The sequence below is a fragment of the Ricinus communis genome, chromosome 8 (genome assembly GCF_019578655.1).
Source record: "Ricinus communis isolate WT05 ecotype wild-type chromosome 8, ASM1957865v1, whole genome shotgun sequence".
NCBI classification, from domain to species: domain Eukaryota; kingdom Viridiplantae; phylum Streptophyta; class Magnoliopsida; order Malpighiales; family Euphorbiaceae; genus Ricinus; species Ricinus communis.
Genome location: NC_063263.1, coordinates 3,559,495 through 3,578,075, shown reverse-complemented (window position 1 = coordinate 3,578,075; position 18,581 = coordinate 3,559,495). Strand labels below are relative to the sequence as shown.

The window sequence follows — 18,581 nt, the reverse complement described above, 5'->3', positions numbered from 1 at the left end:
TTAGCCATAGTAATATTACATAATATTTAATAAAAGAAAGGATATTTTTTAACTTTTTTAAGGACCTTTTTATATTATATTATATGTTTGTTTTGCCCTTTGGGTGCCTATTATAACAATAATAACCTCTGAAGGGCGTGACAAACCAGAAAGGAAGGGCAGGCAGGCACAGACTCACTCCATCTGTACAGTGACCTGAAATAAACGTGCCCTAAGGACACCCAGCAATTCTATGCTGCCAGGTTCTCAGTCTGACACGTGTATCAATAATATGTCACTTAGTTAAACCAATGGGCAATCCACCACATCAAAGACAATGACAATTGGCTCACATATACACAAATAACACTTTTTATTTTCTTGGATTTTTTAGATTGGGTGAGAGTGAACCCATATTCATTGAGATTTAAAGTGATTCAATTTCTTTGTCCAAATTTTAAAATTGTATCCCATACTCTATTCTCTTTTACATGAACATCAAAATTGAAAACTTGTTCCCTTTGAATTTTTAACTCAAATTAATCCAATAAAATCAAATAATTCTCAAATTATTTACTAAATATAAAAATGTTAGGTTAAATTTAATACATTGAACTAAATTTAATATAATTAATAAAAAGAAAATTGACTGAACCTAAAGTAATTATCTATTTATATATACCAAATATGAGCCAAGATTAGTAAGATGAAGACTGAGAACTAATTTTCCTTGTTCACTCAACATTGATTTTGCAACCTAACTAGAAGCCTTGGATAAGCCTTAAAAAATTACTGATTAAAAAAATTGAATTGAATTGAATTTATTGAGAAAAAAGAATTTTGAGTTGAAATAGTAGAGTGACTGGTCACAAGACTTAGAAATGATTTTTAAGGGACACCATCTAGTAAACCACAATTATTATTATTTTAATTATAATTATTATTATATTATTTTAAAAGTGAATGTTAAAATTTAAACTCATCTATCTAAATAAAAAATAAATAAGTATTTAATTTATTGAATGGTGTTTTGTCAAATTCCACGTGTGCACACGTGAACCCCATTTCATGGAACGCCCATAATATCACAGTACACTCTATCATTTTATCCAAAATAAACTTTTCTTTTCTTTCTCTTTCTTTCATTGACTCTCTCTCTCTCTCAAGATTACTCAATATTTTTATTTTCTTTTAAAAATCTTTCTGTGTTAGCAATAGCAAAATAGCAATAAGCATAGTGGGCGTGGAGCCCATAACTGGACCTCTGCTTTGCTGGCTTCAAGCTCTCCATTGTTGGTCTTTTATGGGGCTTGTCTGCTAACACAACAATAGAGAGAGATTGCAGAACCCCACACACACACACACAAGGAAGGGAAAAAAATAAAAAAACCAACCTCTCAGTCTTATTTAGATAGAGAAAAGTACTCCCTTTTTATTTCTTTTGTTTTTCAAAACTTCTTCTTCATCAATAATCCTATCATCACCACCACCACCATCACCACCATCACCAATCCATCATCATCAACAAAAGAATCAGCAACTACCCTGTTCATGTTTTTATCTCCCTTTGCTAATATTGATGGATCCACAGATCTAACACTTTGATTGTTGTTATTATTATTACCTTTTTTCTTTTAATTACTCACATGAAGTTCCTCTTTCAACTTTGAAAAAGTTAGTACCTTTCTGTCAAGAACAAGTCAAATTATTACAAGGTAAGCTTTGAAGTTGTTAAGTTTTAGTTGAATTTTGTTACTGATTACTTTTGTAGGTTTCAGGTTTTTCAATGTAAATGAAAATGTTAGACCTTCTGGATTGTCCTAATGGCTGACCCAACTGCCTTCCTTTCTTGGCTGTGAAAACGTGTGCTTTGACTATTCCTTTTTTGTATTCCAAGAGTCCTTTTTTCTTTCTGTTGATTTTTTTTTCAAGATTATTAGGGGCTGTGCTGGTTACGGATTTTCTACAATGATGGATTTTTTATTACTGGCCTTGATTCCTTCTATTTTGTGCATTCATAACTGAAACCAACTGAAAAAGACGGTTTTTTTTGCAGTTTTTAATTGATCTACTCAATTTGAATGGTATAAATATGAATTTTTCGGAACTTTTCTTAAAATTTGTGATAATACTCAAATGGTTTGCTTAGAAGTGGAGGAGTATACATCACAATTGGGTTTTCGGGTCTTTGGCGTTTTTGCTGTATACTCACTGTCATCTGATTTATGCTTGTTATGTTGAGTATTGAACTTCTATGAGATTTGCGTATTTACATGTTTTTAGGTCGTGCTTGTGCTGTTGCTAACTGTATGCTTGCTTTGTGGCTGATGATGTTGTAGTGTATACTTACTGTGTTATAAAGTAGAAGAGGATACACTTTATTTTTGGGGTTTCTCTGGGTCAGAGGCTTATCTGGGTGTGTATTAAATGTGGATGAATTGGAGGGTTCTTCGGATGAGATGAGGGATGTTATCTGGGTTGATGAACTTTTTGAGGGCCTGCTTTCGGCCAAGGTCCGATCGATATGTGCACACCAATTCGGACAGCAGTGGCCGCCAAGATGGATTATTGTGGTACAAGGACCATGGGCAGCACTTCAATGGTGAATTTTCAATGGCCGTAGTGCAGGCCAATAATTTACTTGAAGATCAGAGCCAGCTTGAATCAGGCAGTTTAAGCTTACATGACTCTGGCCCATTTGGTACCTTTGTTGGAGTTTATGATGGACATGGGGGACCTGAGACATCACGCTATATCAATGATCATCTCTTTCAGCATCTCAAGAGTAAGTGCCTTGGAATTTGGTGGATTTTGTTGTTTCATTTGTGGTTCCTAGTTCTGTATAGCCGCTAATCTTATACTTGAATGAAAAACCCTGGACTTAACTGAAGAATAAATGTGTAATAGTTATTGAAGGATATGGGTTCAGATATCTTAGAACTATAGAGGTTGACTTTTGCTATCTGTAATCAGGGATTTGTGCAACATAAAGAGAAGAAATATTTGTTTGCTCATCTTGATTGGTGAACATGAATGACCACCATCGTTCTTATTTTGTTATTTTCCACATTCTTAATTAACTTAGCCAAATGGGTATCCAAGGCAAAGTCAATTTGGAGGTTTTTAAGCCATTCTTGTCTTATCTTACTTCTATGGTAAAAATGGTGTAAGACAGGCACCTAGGGTCAATGGTTAATTGAAGCCTTTCTATGAATACGAGAAAGAAATACATGTTGACATCTTATGTCTGATTTTTAATTCTCTTTTCTGAAAACTTATAAAAGAGTTTTATTTTTGAACTTCAAGTCAACAATTGGTTTGATTGATTTTGCAAGTATAATTTTCATTACTAGATCTTGGTGGTGTCAAGATAAATCTTTTGCGCTAAAAATTTCAGGATTGATGCTTATCTGTAGGGTTTACTACGGAGCAACAGTCAATGTCAGTGGATGTGATTCGGAAGGCATTTCAAGCAACAGAAGAAGGTTTTCTCTCACTTGTCACAAAACAATGGCCTATGAAACCGCAAATTGCGGCAGTTGGGTCATGTTGTCTTGTTGGTGTTATCTGTGCTGGAACCCTTTATATTGCCAACCTTGGTGATTCCCGTGCTGTTCTTGGTAGAGCTGTTAAGGCAACGGGGGAAGTTTTGTCCATTCAGCTTTCAGCTGAGCATAATGTCTGTATAGAGTCTGTGAGACAGGAGATGCAATCTTTGCATCCTGATGATTCACAGATTGTAGTTTTAAAACATAATGTATGGCGTGTAAAGGGCCTTATACAGGTAAGCTGTTCACCTTGCAGAATCTGCTTGTGTTTACTGGTTTTATCTTCATCTTCTCCTTTAAGAAGGGAAATTGCAAATTCTGTTGTAGCTGTTTATAATTATCGTTTTCCTATCTTATAGAGACTAGTAATAGGAAGTACTTTAAGAGCTCAAAAAGATCGTGTGGATTTGAGTGGAGCAGAATGCAACTTCCTCTTTGTCTTTGGAAAGTTTATATTGCTTGATTTATATTCATTGCTAAGCAAAAGATAGTAGACTCAAGTAAATGGATTAGTATTGACGTCTTGATGTAGAGCACTGTTTGTGATATCTACACAGAAGAAATCAGGATACACTTGCAATTTTTCAATGGCTTTTTGGTATGTGGTAGTTGTTTCAGATGCCTGTAGCTGCTGTAATTCTGACTTTTTAGTATTTTGATCAGTAATCTGATATCTTTATGTTAGCTCTAATAGAAGGTTATAACTATGGTTGGGAAATATAAAACAAAGTGGAAGAAAAGGCTCTAACTAGACAATTGACATTTTCAGTAGAAGTTTGAAATTATCAAGTTCTTTTGTTGACAGATTGCATAGTTAATTTTGATAGTGTGGTTACTGTATATGTTTATTACGAATTATGTGAAGCTTTTTGTTGATATTGAGCTTTATTATGTATTTGCGGTTCATATGTTCCTTGTCTTTGCATGATTGGATTTGTTATCAATGATGAACTGCAGAGTTATTGTTTCTGTTATTTAATAGCATCTTTGGTAGACTGTAGTTGAGCCTAATGAACTGAAAAAATAACGGAACATTCAGTATGGAATTCATTCACTTTTCTCCATAACAGTTTATTAGATGTTGCTTGGGGGTCATAATAATTTTTTGCACCTTACCTAAGCCGCTATTCCGCATGTTGGTTGGAATCCATGTGTCTGGGTCGTTTTGGTGTATGGTCAGAGGTTTATTGATCAACAAGAAGCCTTTGTTCGGGAAAGGGCGGAAAATGGGAGGAAAATATGAGGCCCAGTAGAAAGAAAATTGTGGGCTCCATGATTCATTTTCCACTTTCACCCCATTTTCCTTCCTTTAAAATATTGAGCAGAGGGTTCTTTTCCATGTCTAAAATTGAAACTCTTTCACATGAAATGAAAGGTGCATTGCTTGGAGAATTGTTGGCCGTCCTAGGACCATGATTTCTAAATGATTTTTCTGGTACAAACTTGGGTAATGTTGCTTGATTGTTGGTTTAGTAATGACTTCATATTTTGAGAAAGTGTAATTCAGAATAACAACTGTCATGAGTTGTTTGTAGTGGACCTCTCGTGAAATTGGGATATACTGGGACTCTCTCTAGGGTAATGCCAACTAGTATAATTGACTTGAGAGAATTCTGAGCAGGAATATTTGACATGTCTGCAATCTGAAACAGGTCGAGAAGAATGATGTTCCAAGTTTGATAACTTGCTTCTCGAAGATTACAAAATTGTCCTCGAGTCATATGTTGGGTTCTGAAATAATGCATCTTCTATTTTTTTTTTTTTTTTTAATTTGTTCGTTAACAATCTTGTTCTTTTGACCTTTCAGATATCCAGATCTATTGGTGATGTATATTTGAAAAAGGCTGAGTTTAACAGGGAGCCTTTATATGCCAAGTTTCGGCTACGTGAATCTTTTAAAAAGCCAATATTAAGTGCCGATCCATCAATTTCTGTGCATCAGCTGCAGCCACATGATCAATTTATTATATTTGCATCTGATGGCCTCTGGGAGCACCTTAGCAATCAAGATGCAGTTGATATAGTACAAAATCATCCACGCAATGTAAGACATGTTTCTCAGTATTACATTCTTTTTTTCATGAAGATGTTTTTCTCTTTCTATTACTGTAATGTTTTAGAATTGCAGAGACTAGTTCTAAATTTGTTGCTACCACCTGATATATGGAATACGGAGTGCTCACATGTCTTTAGTTAGTGGTTCAATGAATTTGGATCTGTTATGATTTGTAGCACAGTTTTCATTGCCATTATCCTCATTCCTTAAAGGTGACTATTTGGGGCCAGCAATCATTTAGGCTATCCTTACTGTTCCAGTGTCTCAAGCAAAGATGTTGGTTTTATGTGTTTCTATGGAATACATTTATCATCTACTTCTGTTATGATTACATTTATTTTCCCGAAGGAGGTTATAGCAAAAAATGGCCCAAATAAGGAGAAGTTGGGAATCGCGTTATTTGGGCACCCATGGTTATTAAATTTCGCAAGATTATTGAACTGTGGTTTTGTTTTACTAGATCTCTATTACTAGAAATGTGACATGAGAGTAATTAATTTTAGAATCTGGTTTTACAATTAAAAATTAGGCTTAGAGTTTTTTTATAGCATGGCAAAATTTGCATAAACCTGTGCATAGATTTGGACTAGTTACTTGTCGAAACATAACCAAAGTTGTATGATTTCCCTTGGACAAATTGATATTCAGTGATAGAGTTTTAACTTATCTTTTTGAAATAAATACTCTGGTCCTTGATTTTTATAAAATCTTAGTCTTTGGCTTCTTTGCTTTCCACAACTACATATTTTTCGACCCATTTTGTACTCACTTACGTACTAAAATTATAAACTGTTGGTATTCATAAAACTCAAGGACCATAATATTGAATGAGGCCAATGTTTGTACTAGCTGAATGCGAAGTTATGTTATTAACTAAGCTCAACCCACTGATTTAGATAGCACACTTTTTGAGAAGACAATGCTGCTAATAAAACATTCTTTATAAATCTTGAGCAATGGTTAGCGGTTAGTTTGGGCTAGAAGGTCTGGATATCGAATGAGTTTGCATTGTTGGCTTAATTTGTTTCAAATTTCCAGCAATTGAATTTCTTTCTGTTTCTTAGTGCTTATTTGGATTCACCTTTGTATCTAAAACATTAATCTTTTGAAGATTCATTAAAAGTTTACAAACTTCATATAATTGCTCTATAATGCAGAATCTTAAGGTTCTTTTGTACCAAAAAAGAAAAGGGCTGTTTGTTTACTTGTTTCTTCTAACCTTATGCAGGGAAGTGCTAAGAGACTGGTGAAAGCTGCTCTGCAAGAAGCAGCAAAGAAGAGAGAAATGAGGTATTCAGACTTGAAGAAGATTGACCGTGGTGTTCGACGGCATTTCCACGATGATATTACTGTGATCGTCGTGTTCCTTGACTCAAACCTAGTAAGCAGGGCTAGCTCAGTCAAGTGCGCAAATATATCCGTGAGAGGGGGTGGCATCAGCCTGCCCTCAAACACATTGGCTCCATGTACTACGCCAACTGAAGCTGGCAGTACCTGATGAAGCTATATCTCTTATTTTTGTCTCCTGTATCATTCTCATGTGAATACCAGGTAGCTTCCTGAAGAGAGAGTGGAGCCACCCGTCAATTCTTTAATGTACACTGTAACTTTTAACTTGGAACTGATACTTGCATTTAGCTTCTGTGTCGAAAGAAAAAAAAAAAAAAGAAAAAAGAAAAACTAGAATGAAGTACAAGGTGACAATTATTATAGTTATTTCTTGGGAAGTTTTCTACCTCGTCTCTTTGCTCCTTCGTTGGTGTCGTCTTCAGTTTTTGTAAATTGTACGACCTGGAAAAATTAAGTTCTTCCTGCTTTACTGATCACACTTGCAGGAAATGTTGTTGTAGTGGAAAATGCTTCGATCTAATGGACTCTTCTAATAAATTATGATTTGGTAACAACCATGGAAGTATGTCATGTTCAAAACAGTAATTTGCAGCGTGGGGGTTTCTGGGGTCTCTCTCTCTATCTCACTCTCTTGTTTTCTGCCATCGGTAGTGGTAGGTTTATGAGATGCGTATTCAATTTATTAGATTCAGGTAGTTTTTCCATCTTTAGGTGCTTGGTATTTCTGGCCCTTTTTAATTGGATGTATTGGTGCTGTTAAACCTGTTGCTGTTCCAAAGGGCCTGTGGATGAACTTTCCTTTGGGTTTCTTTTCTTTTCTTTTTTGGGTGCAAGAAAGAGATCCAAAGATCATTACTCCATGTGGGAGCAAAAGTATATTTTCCATTTTATGGGCAATTAATTTGGATTTTTTTTTAATCTTTATTCTCAACAGCTTCTTGTTGTGCCTTCTTTTCATAAGCAGGCAAATCATGCATGTCTTTCTCCTTTGATTCAGTATTGCAAGGCATGTGTTTGCTGGGTTCCAAACTCCTGCACTGTTATTATAGCTGTTGAGAAAAGAACAATTCTGAATTATGTAACTAAAGGCAATTGATTTTTCATAATAATATGACAACATTTAATGGCTTAGATATCAATGTCAAATCAGACATTCTGGCATGCCACACATGATTTCTTATGAAACCAAAGAAAAAAGAAAAAGAAATGGACGACACTCGCCTCCCTAAGCACAGTTCTAAAAGAGAATTATGAAAAGCTTGGAGGCTCACATCTAATCAGTGCATACTTTTGACTCACTGGTATCTCATACTTGGATATTTTATTTGTTCTACCTAATCATGGAAGACCATCCTTTTAGGTTTCAACGACACCAATCATGATCTTAATTTTTTATTTCCAAATATAAAGAAAATGTTTTAACCGTTCTTAGAAATAAGATTTTAGAAGTAGTTATTAGCTTAAAATAACATAATATCAAGTATTAATTCTACAAAATAAATGACTAAAATTATATAAATAGAAATTTAGATATGGAAAATGATATGAAATAAATAATACACTAGGCAAGGGAAAAGCCCTTTCCTTATCTTTTTTTTTTTTTTAATAAAGATTATTTGTATTACTTGACAGAGTTCTGTCAGGAGCATATTCTCACTAAGCTAACCCACAATCCACAAGGAAGAAAGTAGACTCTTTCTTCTTTAAAAAAATTAAATTCTATATTGTATGTAATTGTTAATGCTTAAATTAAAACCCTAGATAGTTGCACTGTTCCCAATGCCACTAATTGGTATTTGGTTAACTAAAGAGGATTTAGTAACTCCTTGCAAGACCAACATCACTTCTACATGCCTAGTTTTTTACAGCATGTTTGCCCTAGTTTTCCTACTCTTCCCCTTTCTTTTTTCCTTTAAAAAACAACTTCATTAAATTATCTATTAGTTTAATTTATTTTTATTTTAAGATTCATAATTTATTTGTTATCATGTTAGTATCCCGTGCATATAATTAGCAAGTAACGACCAAATTATACAATATTATTAGCATATGCTACAATTGAAAAAAATATATTTATAGAGTAATAAAATGATAAAAAGTAAATTATAGATTCTAAAATAAAATTTTAAAATAAAAATATGTTAAATTATGAGGTAATTTAAGAAAATTTTTATTTTTTTTATTTGACAAATAATCTACTTTCCTTTCTCTTTCAATACCAAAATGAAAATTTGAATATTTTTTCAGGCCTATCTAATTCTTTAATTTTTGTCAATTTTAGTTGCATTTCTAAAAGTCTTTAGTTATGGAACTCTATTTCAAATTTAAATATAGTAATGCACATATAAATATATATAACATTAAAAAAGCACGACTCACTAATTATTTTAAGTAAATCTAACATTTATCTCTTATATTTCTATAATTAATTTTATTACGCGAATAATATTAAATCATATCAGTTAAATTTTTAGAATTATATAATTAATATTTTAATCAAAATTCTTTTTTGGAGCTTTTTATTTACTTTCTCCATATTATATGTTTATTTTCCTTCCAAAACTTATATTGTTTCTAAATTACAATTTGAAGAATTTAAAATATTTATAAGATTCCTATAAATAAAAGTTAAGAATATGAAATAATCCGAGATAGAATGATTTTTTGTTTTTGAAAAGCTATACCTTCAACTTAGTCTTTTAATAATGAGTTAATATTAAAAAACAAAGATAAGATAATAAAAAAATATGAAGAAAAAAAAAAGAAAAAGAAGCTCAATGTAACATAAAGCAAATTGGTGCACATATGGAAAAAGAATAGATACCAAAGTGATAATTTGCTCATGCGTGCAACTTGTTTAGCAGTTAATTTACCTCCTTAAGGGAAGATACAGGCACTGAGGCTTCTCGATAACGTCAAACTTACGATCTGAATAACTACATGGGACATGCAGATACGTTTGCGAAATCTAAACCTAGGGTTCCAGAGTCTTAAATACCTCCATCCTTAGGATCGACTAAACTTTTCACTCTTATGTAGCTGCTTTAGGCACTGATCAATCGTATAATGTGATATTCTCTTCAACAACGGATATGGGTGGCTACATTTCAATCTGGATTCCCCAGGACTGTTTTTAGGAATGATTTGAATTATGTAAGCACTCCCTAATTGCTCGTATATTCCTCTCTAATGGGGATAAACCCTGGAAACATTATGATCTGAAGCAATGATTAACTCAGGTTTGGAATCTTTCATGTGAATGGCGTCTAATCTCTATTGGCAAAGGTTAGTACCAGGTTTTGCTATCTTCTGCAGATGATAAACAACGTATTTGGGGAGGAGGTTCCTTAGCTTAAATCCTGGTATTCTATGTTTATATGAGTGGGATCCAGATTTTAACCCCTTCGAACAGAAATCTATGAATACTCAGCTATGGATGCGTTTATATAAACTCTCTTGGTTCTATTGGCATCCTAGAATCCTGACAGAAATTGCTCGAAGCATTGGTATCCCTCTTCGAATTGACCATGCTACTCTAAAAGATGATCTTGGTCATTATGCTCGTATCCTGATCGATGTTTATCTCTCTCATGAGCTTCCTAGTACACTTATGATTGAACGAGAAGGGAAAAAGTTATGGATTGAAACAAGTTATAAAAACTTACCTACATTCCGTCATACTTGCCAATCCATTGGACACGAATCCTATGAATGTCATCATAACAGGAAAACCCCGCCAGAGGCTGATAAGAAATCCACTCGTTTAAGGCTGCCTTGCTCAAAGTCTAGAGGAAGATCTCAAACTCAGGGGCGTACAGCTAACCGAGTTCCTGCTGGAATCCCTACAGAGATAGCTTTAACTAATGTTCAGGCCCCCTACAGGATTATGCGTCTAACCAGTCTCGTAACTTGGATGTTTCTATTCCTATTCAAGATGATAATCCTGATGTAACAGTTGAAAAACCGTTAGACCCTTCTAGCCCCAAGGCTTTACCAACTGGGACTAAGGAGTCAGATCAAGTGCAAGATACTTCAAAGAAATCATGGGCGGATGAATCGGAGAATGAGAATGCTGATTGGCAAATTGCTCAGCCAAAGAAGTCACCCTCTAGCTCAAAGAAATACAGATCAATCAAACAGGTTTCGAAGCCACCATCTCGCCTTAATCTATGAAGCTCCTTTTCTGGAACTGTAGGGGATATGGAAACGTAGCAACTCAGTAGCTGTTTAATTATTGTCTTTCCTTCTGGTCAGACATTATTTGTCTAGCTGAACCAATGATACAACTCTCCTCCATTTTTCTCGATGCTGGAACTCTCTGGGTCTTTCCTATATTGTTGTTAACAATAAACCTCTGCCTTCCATGTGGATCTTTTTTGCAATGGGCTTGGCAGATCCCGTTGATGTTTACATGCATGAGCAACATATTACCTTAACATGTAAGTTTCACAACTTATTTAATAGATTGAGTTTTATTTATGGTCTGGTTTCTTCTTTTGTTAGACAAGATCTTTGGAATGACCTCAAGAACTTGCCCTCATCGCCTCCTAGTCAGATGTGGATTGGTGACTTCAATATAGTTTTAGGCAGTCATGAGAAATTTGGCAAAGCCCCTGCTCCTAGAGCTTGCAGGATTTTCAATCGGCAATTGATGATTATAATCTTTCTCAAATTCAGACTCGTGGACTTTTTTATACATGGTGTAATGGTCGCATTGGCAGGGATAGAATGAAATATAAACTGATAGAGCTCTTGCTTCTGCGGATTTTCTTAGTTTGGCATTCGGTATCTTGCTCTGCTTTACCTCATCAGAGGTCTGAGGGTAATTTGCCCAGGTACCAATTCTTGACACTGTATATCAATATGATACCAAGACTTTAATTTGAATCAATTTGGTGATAAACCTACATAAAATTATTTCAATTTAGTCTCAATATTCAAATTCCGACAACCAGTAGTGACGTGGCATGCTGAGTAGGAATATTCCAGGTGTTTTGCCTGCTCAACGTGTGCCATGTCAATTAATGAAGCTGACTCACCAAATCCCCAAATTAATTCCCAATTCCTCTAATTTTTTCCTAATTTCCCCTAATTCAACCCTAATTCTATTCCCCTCTCCTCTTCCCCGTAACTCCCATAACTCCTGTTACCCCCATTGTTACAGCATTCTTGCCTTCAAAAATCTGTCATTCTTCTTAGTTCGTTGTCGATTATTTCACATTGCAGAGTGCGTTTTATATTATACATTGTTGATCGCATCGCACAATGTCTCTAAAATGGAGGCGAAGGGAAGAAAGCGAAAGGCAACCCGTGTACTGTAAGTCATATAACTTGCATTTTGTATTTTAGTTTAGCTTTAGTTAAAATAATGGTCACTTGCATTTTGTTCTTGTGCTCTGTATGTTGCATGTTGATGGTTGTGCTTGGTTTTTGGTAACTTGCAAAGGATGATCTTCTGTTCTGTGTTTTATTGTGGTGTTTGGTGTTTTGAAACCCTTTTCTTTATTGATTTTAATTGTATGATATAGCTTACTGTTTGCATTGAGTGACTGTAATATAGAGAAAATTGATTTGTTTTATCCATTTTACCATATGCAGTGCCTCATACAGAGTACTTCAGTACAAAATGTCATTGTTTTGGGGTAGATGGTAGGGGTAGGCCAGAAATTAGAGATGTTGGGAGCATAGATTTTTATTCTGCTGATATGATTTCAAGATTAGAGATAGATGCAATGATCAAAGAATTGGGTCTGGTACCTGCATCATGTTCTATGTTTTGGAAGCATCCAAAGAAAAGTGACACAGATGGTTTGAGAAATTTAGATAATGACAGTGATAGTATTGAGATGTCTTTAAGTGTTGATGAGTCAAGAGTGATTCATGTTTATGCTAGGGATAAGGTAAATATGCAACAAGATCATTTATAACCAACTGAGAATGTTGTGCATATGCTGATAATATTAAATCATCTGAGGAAGTGAGAATGCTAAGTAGTGATGACACTAGCTTAGAAGAGGTACAGATTAAACAGGATAGTCATGGTGATGATGATAGTGAGGAGTTTGAAAGTGAGGCTGATGAGGAGGACCTTGAATTTGTTGATTCTGATTATGACTTGCATGATGAAGATGATGATGAATTATTTAAAAAATTTATTGATATGGAGTTAGAAAGGGATAGAACAAGGGTTAATAAAGAAATAATTGGTGGTGAGGGTTCAAATGAGACTGTTTATGCACCAAGTGATGAGCTTAGGTCATGCTCCTCATATGATGAAAGTGATATTGATTCGAGGAACAAAATGACCGATTTTTAATGAGGAGACAGATATCCAACCCTAATTTGAAGATAGGCATGATGTTTAGTACTTTTAGGCAGTTTAAAGATGCAGTGAAGAACTACTAAATAAGGAGCAGGAATCAAATTATTTTTGGTCCAAATACAAAAACAAAATTTAAAGCAAAGTGCAAAAAGGGATGAAGATTTTTTATTTAGGCTTACTTGAAGACAGATGATAAGAACACTGTACAAATCAAGTCTGCAAAGTTTGATCACAGTTGCACTAAAGAGCACTATAACATACATGTTAATGCTAACTACATTGCCATGAAGTATGTGGAAAGGTTTAGGGCTGATCCAAGTTGGGCAACTCAATGTATTATTCAAACTGTTAAGGAGGATATGGCAGTTGATGTGTCTAGGCTAAAGACTTGGAGAGCTAGGAACATTGCTCTGAAGTTCATTGATGGTAATGAAAGAGAGCAATTGGGTAGACTGCATGATTACAAACTTGAGTTGCTAAGTAGTAATCCTGGGTCCACAATTGTGTTTCATTTGGAGGAACAAGTGTTCAAGGGTTCATATGTATGTTTTGCTACCCTAAAGGATGGATTCAAGTATTGCAGACCTTTAATCTCAATTGATGGTTGCTGGTTAAAGGGGATTTATGGTGGGCAGCTACTAACAACTGTGGCAATTGATGCCAACGATTGTATATATCTAGTTGCTTGGGCGGTTGTTTAAAAGGAGAACAAGGATAATTGGAAATGGTTCCTAGACCTACTACCAGCTGACTTGGAACTCAACAACAGTTACCACTGGGCCTTTGTGAGTGACAGACAGAAGGTACAAGCTTCTAATCCTTTTATTTTAATATTTTTTAGTATTTATGTGAACTATTATATGTTTGAGTTGTTAATTGTGGTTTATTCTTTTTTATGCTTAATTAGGGTTTAATTCTGCAATTGAAGAGATGTTTCCCAATGCAGAACCCAGATTTTGTGTTAGACATGTCCATAATAATTTCAAGAAAAAGTTTAATACATTAGGACTAAAAGAGTTAGTTTGGGGGGCTGCTAGGGCTAGTTATGTGCAAATGTTCCAGAAAATAATGCATAAATTGCAGAAATTTCTAAAGGAGGACAACTACATGAACAATATACCCCCCCACAAATGGTCTAGGTCACATTTTAGGACAACCCCTAAATATGACATGTTATAAAACAATCTTTGTGAATATTTTTAATAGCTTCATTCTAGAGTCAAGGACTAAGAGAGTTATAACAATGAATAAGATCATTAGGACAAAGTTAATGAAAAGGATTCACAAAAAGAGAGATGCTATGAAAAGAAATGCCAGTCAATATTGTCCTAAGATTATAGCTAAGTTAGAGAAGTCTAAAGAATTCTGCTGGATGTTCAGAACTGAGTGGTCAAGGGGGGAATAGGTTTCAGGTGGTTGGTCCTGGGGGGTAGTTTGTGGTTGACATTAAGGATAAAATATGTACTTGTAGGAGGTTTGATTTAACTGGCATACCATGCTGCCATGCAGTGTGTGCAATCTAGTACAACACATGATAATCCTGAGAATTATCTAGATGATTATTACAAGGTCAGTACTTATTTAAAAACATACAGCCACTTGCTAAACCCTACTACTAGCTATGAGTTTTGGCCAAGAGCCACAACACCACCTGTGCTACCTCCTGCTCCAGTTCAACCAAAACAGAGAGACATATTTGTTACAAAGAAAAGATTAGAAGAAGATGAGATGACAACTCTACTACAAAAGGGCAAAGTAAGCAAAAAAGGCTCAGTGATGACTTGCACCATTTGTGGAGCTAAAGGCCACAATAAGAGATGCCATGGTCATGACAAATCTAGATCAAAACAGCCTAGGGTGAAAAAATTACAAGTAAGAGCAATTTCAATTCAAGCTTCTATACATTAAGTTTCTTTAAAACATAATGAACAATACTATTTTTGTGTTTTACTAGGTAAAAAGAAGAGCAAACCAGATAGACAGTAGCTGCAACCAAGAAGTTCCTCATGATGAGATTGATCAACTCCATAATGACTAACTCCCTAATGACCCTACTGACCAACTCCCCAATGCCCAATAGTTAGAAAATGATCCAATTGGGACTACATAGGTAATAAGTTTATTTACTTAACTAAATGTATTTGTAATAATCTAATGTATATTTACTTTAACTTTTGCAGGTGCAAAATGTAACTCCTTCACTGTCAAGCCAAACTGAGTTTGACATACCTGGTCATCTAGTAGATCTAGATGACTTTAATCTTCATTGGATAAGTTTGTTCCAAACTGTTGCAGGAACAGAAAGACCTCATCAAAATACAAGAAACATCAATAAGTTGCTAAGTGATATTCCAACTCAATCAAGTGGCCTGAATGAAGACTCGTAGCAGCATAATATGAAGACAGTTAAGAAGAAGGGCAAGGGCAAGACAATGAAGAACAAGGGCAACAAGCCATTTCTGCCTCCTAGATCTGCATCTCTTTCCACAGCATCAAAGAAAGCTTCTAGATCTAATCCTACTCCAAATGAAAGTTTGGGAAAGGGGAAAGATCAGGTGCAAACAACAGCTCAGAAGGCTAAGAGGAAAGGAAATGTTGAGACTGCAACCTCAAACAAGAAGCCTTGGATGCCTGCAGGTCTTGGAGACAACATCAAGCCTTAGCTAGGCATTATGATTGTTTAATACATTAGGAACTTGTTTATGTGTAGGAACTTTTGTTTTTTGCTTTTAGGACTAAAGATGCTTTTGTGGTCCTCTAGGACAGATTTCACATGCTTGTTTATTGTGCTCAGTGTCAACACTGTTTTTTGATCAGGACCACAAAATCATTTAATTATTTTGTCATATGTTCTTGTGTTCCACACTTATTACAAGTTGCTATTTTGTAATTACTTAAAGTGCAATACTTAATACCTTTGCAACACCACCACTTCAGCATTTGTATTTTAAGAATTATTTACATATATAAATAGAAATAAATGTTTCTTTTATTGATTTAATAGTAGGTTCTACAATAAGAAATCATTGTAGTTGTACACTACAGCTATGAAAGAGGTGCTACAAAACAAACTACCAACACTAACAACACCTCTCCTATACACAAACAGCTAACAAAAGGTGCTACAACACCAACACTAATAATTCAGTCGGTATACACAAACAGCTTACAAAAAAAAAGTACCAACTGCAACAAACAATCCAATCTCTCCTATCCATAAGATAGATTTTTGCTAACTCCTCTGTCGTTGTCTCCAGTTGAGGCTTTTAGTTTAATGAAATTATACAACCACAAAACAACTTCAACCATAAAGTATACATCCTTCTTCAGCTGCAAAACAGAACCGTACTAACTTCAACTTTAGAACCAACAATCCAAGTTTTTCTAAGCTTGAATTCATCGGCTCAACTATGCTAATTCAGTCACAACTCCAAGCCTACAACCACAAAACCAAAGATTCATCACACATTCAGAACAAAAGAAAACATAAATTGATAGAAAACTCAGAACAACAGAAGAACATCCTTTGCAACTAACATACAGAATGAAAGAACAAAATACAACTTACCAATACTTTAACCGAAACTAAACTGCCACACTTTGTTAAGGCTTCTGACGAAGCTAAGTAGGTGGAGAATCCATGGAAAAAGCTTCTGTGGTAATGAACGATCGAGAACGAACTAGACATAGGACACATTTTCAGTTACTCGAAGAAGGACAAATTTTTGAATGCGAGAATGATGTGACAGTGGGGGTAACAGGAGTTACGGGAGTTATGGGGAAAAGGAGAGGGAAATAGGAGAGGAGAGGGGAATATAATTAGGGTTGAATTAGGGGAAATAAGGGGAAAATTAGGGGAATTGGGATTTAATTTGGGGATTTGGTGAGTCAGCTTCATTAATTGACGTGGCACACGCTGAGCGAGCAAAACACCTGGAATATTCCTACTCAGCATGCCACGTCACCACCGGTTGTCGGAATTTGAACATTGGGACTAAATTGAAATAGTTTTATATACATTTGTCACCAAATTGATTCAAATTAAAGTCTTCGTATCAAATTGATATATAGTGCCAAGGATTGGTACCAGCTGGGCAAATTACCCGAGGTCTGATCACAACCCTCTTTTACTTGAAGCGAAGCTTATGAGTCAGTTCTTGCCTGCTCCTTTTCGGTTTCAAGCGATGTGGATAACCCACGATGGTCTTTGACCTTTTATCACCAAAATTTAGCAGTTCGATAATCCTCAAGTTCATCCTATGTAGAGACTCTGTTTGAAACTAAAGCTTCTCAGGCATCATCTTTGAATTTGGAATAGAGAAACATTTGGCCAGCTTGCCTCCGATATCTCTTCCACTAAAACAGAATTGGAAGAGGTTCAAACCTCCACTGCCAATGATGGGTATACGGAAGACAAAGACTGCCTTGAACATGATATTCAGACATGTCTAGATTTACATTTATTACAACAAAAGATTTTTTATAAAAAGAAGAGCATAGTAAAGTGGCTTGTGGCAGGTGATGTAACATAACATTCTTTCATGGTTTGTATGCTTATTGCAGATCCCTACAAGGTATTCATCATCTCAGTATTGATGAGACTATTACGGATAACCAAGAGTTAATATATTGGTACATTTTAAACTTTTATGATGAGCTCTTTTCGATGCATTTTCATAGCTCTTATGGGGACATTTTTCTTATTCAATCCATCATCTTTTGTTGGTTTCTTGCGATGACAATAAGATGCTAACTCGTTGTCCAACAACTGATAACATTAAGAGTGTCGCTTTTGACATGGATGCTTATAGCTCTCCTGGCCCTAATGGTTTCACATGCATGTTTTATCATGCATACTAGGATATAATTCAGCAAGATGTGGTGAATGCAGTTCAAAATAATCTTCTAAATAGGTGCTTTATGCCATGGGCTCAATTCTAATACCATGATTCTTATTCCTAAGCCTGATGAGGCTATTTCTATTGACATGTTTTGCCATATTGTCGTGGGATACTTTATTTATAAACTGACCACAAAGTTTATTTCGAGTCAGTCAGGTGGTATTGCTTCTCGAATTCTTTCAGTAAACCAGTTTGGTTTCATTCCTAGCAAAAGAATTAAAGACTACATCTCCTAAGCTTTTGAATGTGTCAATATAATGCAAAAGCATTATTATGAGAGATGGCAACTTATAGTCACATTTCTTTATAGAATTTGACTACTCTCAAACGATTATGAATTCATCATTGAACTTTTACTAATTCATTTCAATATTTTTTTAAATTAGAAATACTTTGATTCAGGAAGAGTGATTTAAAAGAAACTG

The 18,581-nt window shown here is 35.0% G+C and overlaps 1 protein-coding gene across 1 annotated transcript; it reads left to right on the top strand.

Annotated features, from left to right (window-relative positions):
- Window positions 1-1,172: 1,172 nt before the first annotated feature.
- On the top strand, window positions 1,173-7,487 carry LOC8283668 (probable protein phosphatase 2C 60). The gene is made up of 5 exons (XM_002521226.4): window positions 1,173-1,694; window positions 2,319-2,764; window positions 3,396-3,763; window positions 5,335-5,571; window positions 6,812-7,487. The coding sequence occupies exons 2-5, from the start codon at window positions 2,446-2,448 to the stop codon at window positions 7,079-7,081; spliced, it is 1,194 nt and encodes a 397-aa protein (XP_002521272.1). The 5' UTR covers window positions 1,173-1,694; window positions 2,319-2,445; the 3' UTR covers window positions 7,082-7,487.
- Window positions 7,488-18,581: the final 11,094 nt, after the last annotated feature.